Source organism: Myodes glareolus, chromosome 5 (assembly GCF_982192425.1).
Source record: "Myodes glareolus chromosome 5, mMyoGla1.1, whole genome shotgun sequence".
Classification (NCBI taxonomy): domain Eukaryota; kingdom Metazoa; phylum Chordata; class Mammalia; order Rodentia; family Cricetidae; genus Myodes; species Myodes glareolus.
In genome coordinates, this window is record NC_142030.1 from 68,399,060 (window position 1) to 68,405,368 (window position 6,309).

The 6,309-nt window shown below is 39.5% G+C and overlaps 1 protein-coding gene across 6 annotated transcripts in view; it reads left to right on the plus strand.

Moving 5' to 3' along the window:
* The window catches only part of Cep350 (centrosomal protein 350), a 144,931-nt gene that overhangs the window by 120,877 nt on the left and 17,745 nt on the right, over positions 1 to 6,309 (plus strand). For all 6 annotated transcript variants that reach the window (XM_085688077.2, XM_048421671.3, XM_085688080.2 and 3 more), the window contains 2 exons: positions 1,899 to 1,981; positions 3,752 to 5,727. In XM_085688077.2, the coding sequence (XP_085544203.2) occupies positions 1,899 to 1,981; positions 3,752 to 5,727 (2,059 nt within the window). The remainder of the gene's footprint in view (positions 1 to 1,898; positions 1,982 to 3,751; positions 5,728 to 6,309) is intronic.

The following is a 6,309-nucleotide window of genomic DNA, read 5'->3' on the forward strand; positions in this document are numbered from 1 at the left end:
AGCTATTTTACAATTTTATTATACAATTTTAAAGTACAAATTTTACAAGATTTATTTTCTTAGTTTTTTTTGAGTTATTGTTTCCTATGTGTTTTTTCATTATCTTCTAAATGTAAGTTTTAGTCTGAGCTCTAAGTCAGTGATTATCAACCTGTGGGTCTCTACCCCCAGAGGGGTCGCATAGCAGATGTCTACATTATGATCCATAACAATAGCAAAATTAGTTATGAAGTAGCAACAAAATAATTTTTTGTTCATGGGTCATCACAACATGTATTAAAGGGTCACAGCATTAGGAAGATTGCTAGAGTATTTACCTAACGTGCACGAAGTCCTGGGTTCGGTCCCTAGCACCACACAGACTGGGCATGGGTGACACATACCTGTACTCTCAGCACTCAAGAAGCAAAGGCAGGAAGATCAGAAGTTCAAGATCACCCTCCTCAACATAGCAAGTTGCGGGGGAGGCTGGGATACTACTAAGTAAATAAATGAAGTACTCGTTGAATGATTTTCTTCGTCAAGCTATGAGATCTTTTAAACCAAGAGTTAGGTAGGGCTATGGTTAGCAGTAGAACACCATTGGGTTTTTTTTTTTGTTGTTGTTGTTTTAAATATTTATTTATTTATTTATTTATTTAGTGTACAATGTTCTGTCTGTGTGTATGCCTGAAGGCCAGAAGAGGGCCCCAGACCTCTTTACAAATGGTTGTGAGCCTCCATGTGGTTGCTGGGAATTGAACTCAGGACCTCTGGAAGAGCAGCCAGTGCTCTTAACCACTGAGCTATCTCTCCAGCCCCGAACATCAGTGTTTTTAGCTTTGTGTGGTCCTGCATTCAGTTTCCAACATCAGAAAATTTATTTTTTACAGAGATTATTTAGTATTTACAAATATGTCCCTGATTCCAATATTGAGGAAAGGTTAGAAGAAATAAGCTTAGATGCCAAAAGAAAAGCAGTATAAGCCAGACCTCAAATAAGCGGTAATAAGAATAGGAAAATAGAAAATATAGTTTAGGAATTTCTGAGAAGTGGTATTATATAATTAAAGTGCTAGATGGGAAACAGGAAACCTAGGGCTCCTAGATTTCTCTTAGTTAATTGGGCCAGGCTGTCCTTACCCTAACAGCAAAGAGGGCTTTGTGGGAAACTTAATATTTGTGCTTTAAATGTTCATTTTGAGATGTTGTAATTCATACAAATTGGGTTATAAAGTGTCAAGGAAAGAGATACTGAAATTGTCATACATGCATAGATATAAAGAGCAAATAAAGCTGCAAACGTATGCATTTAAAGAGAAAAGAAAATCTAGTAGTAAATAAAACTAAACAGCAACATTTAAGTCTTTATAAGCAAAAAGCAGAAGTCAAACAGGATCTGAAGAAAGAGAAAGTGGAGAACAAGGAGGGGCTGGGGGTGGAGCATATGCCTAGGATGAAGACTGGCTTCACCCTTAGCACTTCAAAACAGAAGAGAGAGAGAGAGAGAGAGAGAGAGAGAGAGAGAGAGAGAGAGAGAGAGAGAGAGAGAGAGAGAATATGTGTGTGTGTGTCTGATCTGGGCTTTTAGTGGTTGAGGCATACATATAGAATAGAGAAAGGAGAGAAAAGACATACTTTTGCCCTCAGATAGCAGGAGGAAAAGAAGTTGAATGGTTAGAAATCTAGATGAATGTGTAAGGAGAAAGGTGAGGTGATGTGACCTGGTGCCTGGTGACCTCCACTTTTCTTATGGAGTTAACCACAGAGAATGAAACAGGCTTGACTTTCTAAGGTGGCAACTGTTTGAAGTACCTCCTTAGAGAAGAGGAAAGACTTGTCTAGGAATGTTCTATTTATTGTCAGTTATTGTAATGTCTGCATTATATTTCATCTTACTATTACTTTTTCCATTTCAGATCTGAAGCAGCAAAAAATTGGAAATCTGCAGTAGAGTCAGAGCGTTCCAGAGGATCCTTGGCATCGATTGCCGAACACATTGGTATGTGCCTGAAAGAACAAAGCTATATAGCCATAGGTTAAGGCCCCAGAATTCCACCTCTACAAAAGTGAATTTCTGGGGACTGGAGAGTGGACTCAGAGATTAAAGACTGTTCTTCCAGAGGACCCGGGTTCAAATCCCAGCACTCACATGGCAGCTCACAACTGTCTAATTCCAAGATCTGATACCTTCACAGGTGCAGACAAAACACCAATGCACATAAAATAATAAAATAAATAAATTATAAAAGTGAATATCGGGGGCTTCAGAGATGGCTCAGCAATTAAGAGTGTGTGTTGTTTTCCCACGGTTCCCAGCACTTACCTCAAACTGATTGTAACCATCACTAACTCCAGCTCCAGAGGCCCTGATTCCCTCTTCTGGACTCCACAGGCACTCACACACATGTGGCAAACATACAGACACACAGACACTCACACACATGTGGCAAACATACAGACACACAGACACTCACACACATGTGGCAAACATACAAACTTTTAATTTAGAAAAGTTCATTTCCTCAATTATTTAGCATTTTACGTTGCTTGGATTTCTTCTTGATGTTTTATTTCTGACAGGGTCTGGATTGTTGCTTACTCTGATTAGAACTCTTGGGCTCATTATCCTTCTGCCTTAGACTTCCAAGTGACTGTTGGGAACTTTTGTCCCAACATTCTGTTCTTTTAAATCAGTTTTTATTGCCCCACATTTCTGATAAAAAGTAGGCATGAAAACCATATTTCTGCTTACTATTATCATCTCTAAATTCCTCCCTAATCAGATTGTGTATCTATTATGTGATAGATGATTGTAGTTTTATTTTTTGATTTAACTCAAAGATAATTATTAGAAAATTATTACTAAAACAAAACATTGGAAACTAAGCTGAGACAAATAAAAGCTACCTTCCTACCATTAATGATAAAGTGGAGATTTGGACAAAATCCTGTTAGCTCATTATGTCATACTTTCTTCTTTGTTTGCCACTTTAGCCCTTAAGGTCATAGATTTGCAGATATAATAATCTTATATTCTCATATTCTCTCTTTCTCTGTCCCTCCGCTTTCCTCCTTTCCTCCCCTTTTCTCTCTCTCTCTCTCTCTCTCTCTCTCTCTCTCTCTCTCTCTCTCACACACACACACACACACACACACACACTAGAAAACTTAGGGTCTACAGAAAATTTCATTGAAATTGTAGAAAATGTTATTGTGTATGTATGGGTGTTTTACCTACATGTATGTCTGTTTACCAAATGTGTGCCTGGTGCCCGAGGAGGCCAGAAGAGGGCATCAGATCCTATGGAACTGGAGTTATATGGGTGCGAGTTGCCATGTAGGTACTGGGAATGAACCTGGGTCTGCTGCAAGAACAGCAGGTTCTCCTAACTGTGGAGCCATCTCTCTAGTCACCAAAAATTCATTTTCTGAAAGAACACTAGAAGTATATTCCACCCTCAGGTTCTGCTTGAAGACGATAACATTCTTTGTACAGCCTGTTTTCCCATGGTTTGAAACTATCGTGTTAAATATGGTGTCATAAACTTAGTTCCTGTTACTTTATAAATTATTCCAAACTTGGAAATTTTTAGTTCTATTTCAATGTAGTATATTTTCTTAAAAGAAAAGAAAAACGTTATAGGATAACCAGAATAAGCCATGTTTACTGACAAGAGTTTTTCTTAACTGAGACTTGGCTTTTATTTAAATTTTGGGTCTCAGATTTAAAAGATTGTGATTAAATAATTTTATGTGACTTTTTTTAAAGATTCTTCATTATCATGTTCTGAGAGAACCATATCAGAAAGGTCATTATCTGCATACGCAAAGAGAGTGGTTGAGTCAGACAACAGGATAGAAGAAGGCTTACAGGCCTCATCTCCAGTTCTATCATCAAGAAAAACACAGGAGGAACCTGGAGACTCTCTCAAAAGTGCACCTTCATTACCTCCTCTCAAGGAATTAACTGCACCTAGTAGGATTTATGACCTGTCAGAGGCTAAGGCTGAAGATTCTAGTCAAAAATCAGAAATACAAGAACTAGAATATCCAGAACAGGAGAGGAGTGAGACCGGAGACGCCTGTTCAAAGCAGTCGGGGAGATCCGAAGTTTTATTGAGACTAGACCTGACCTCTGAAATCCTTTCAAATAAAGAGCTTTCTTCAGACTCTACAAATCTTCAGAAAGATTTAGTTAAATCAACCGTTGAAGCTTTTCATGAAAAAGAGGAAGTATTGAATCATTCTGAGCAAAGTGTAGATCCCAGTCAAAACCTCCAGTCAGCAAGTGATGTCCATGAGCAAAAATGCAGAGAGCAAGAGGACTCGGCCTTGTCAGGACTCCTCCTTGCTCCTAAAGACTCGTCATATTCTGAAGACTTTGAAGTGTCTTCTTTCAAGAAAGGGATTTCTGCTGAAGAGGTGAACAACGATGACTCCGAGGTGTCGCCGCCGTCACTCAGGGAAAACTCACAGTCTTACAGAGATCAGTCTCAGCCAGCAAGGAGCCCTAGAAATAGGGCCTCTGGCTCTGGTAGTGAGGATGAAATCAGCGAGTGCCTAAGTGAAAAGAGCCTTTCCATTCATAGCAGTGTCCACTCTGAAAGGCTGCTAGAGCTCAAGTCCCCAACTGAGCTGATGAAAAGTAAGGAGCGCAGTGACGTGGGCCACGAGCAGGGCGTGACGGACTCCCTTTCCCTGGCTGCAGTTTCTGCGGCCGATGAGCTGCTGGACTTCCACATTGGGGATAGGGTGTTGATTGGCAATGTTCAGCCAGGCACTCTTCGATTTAAAGGTGAAACTAATTTTGCTAAAGGATTTTGGGCTGGAGTAGAACTGGATAAACCTGAAGGAAATAACAATGGAACATATGATGGCATTGTATATTTTGTGTGCAAAGACAAGCATGGTATTTTCGCTCCTCCTCAAAAAATATCTCACATTATAGAAAACTTTAATGACTATATAGACATAAATGAAGATGAAGAATCTTATTCTGATGAACATTATCAGTACTATAATCAAGAGCAGAAAGCTATAAAATGTCTAAAAGACAAAGAAGATGATATAGCTGAATATTTTTGTGAGAAATCGCTCCCTAGTATGCATAATATAGAAGCCTCAGTGGACACAGATAGAAGCCTTAACATAGAACCAGATAATAAACTGGACATTTCTGGGATTCTAGACGCCCATGTTCACCAACAATCTTCAGTAGATCCCCTGGTTTCTTGTAAGGAGAACAAAGCCCTTGTTTCTGACGCCACAGAAAATGTTCCTGATGCTGCAGGTGCTACTCCAGACAGCACATTTTCTGAAGAGTCAAAGCTACAACCACTTACAGAGAAGGAAGAGAACTCGTATTCCCAAGTTTCAGAAAAGCTTTCTACACCACTTCTGGATCTTCTAATACGAGAAAAAAACCAATTAGAAGCTCAGCTGAAGTCATCAGTAAGTGAAGAAAAAAAGTCAGAGCGACAGCTAGAAACAGTCAGCTCACTACCAGACAACTTACTGAGAGATGTTGTGAGAGACACAGTGAGCCAAATACAGCAGATCAGAAAGGCTAGGAATGAGAAGATCCAGCTTAGCAACGAAGAGTTTCTCCACCAAAAGGAAGTACTGCCCCAAGACCCACCCCAAAATATTGAGGAACAACCACCCAGTGTTCCAAGTTGCTTTTTAAGACCTGAGTTGGAAGAAGAAAAAGAAGAGCTCTCTTCTCCAGATATGTGTCCCAGACCTGTGAGTATCTTATCTAGAAAAGAGTCTGGTTACCTTTCGTTCTGTGGCTTGAGGTGGGCATGGCCCCCAACCCACTGCTCATTAGATACAGATCACTATGTTTTTAAAGGACTTGTAGCCATTTTTCTGTCATAAGTATAATCGCCCTCTATTATGTCATGAGTAGTCACTATAGGGTTGTCATGAACGTTGTCAGGTTGTAGGATCTGAAGCATCTTTTAAACTACATATTGATGGCCCCTCTAACAGTCCACACATTAGATCTCCTTCCAGATTCTTTGGAACTTTGCAGTGGTTCTCAACCCAAGTCTCTTTCACCTGTCTGTTCAGTTATGGTACCCTACAGAGATTACTAGTTGTGATATTGATTCTGATAAAACTGAAATATATCCTCTATGGCATAGACTCAGGCCATGTGCTTGTTTAGGCTGTCCATGGATAACTAAGGAAAAGTAATGATTTTGTATAATTTGATCCAGATAATCACCAAAGGTAAGAATTTTCATTTCCTATTTCAGAATCCCAGTGACAGTCCTTCAGAAATAGAATGATTAATGATATACAAGAGGAAACAAACAAACT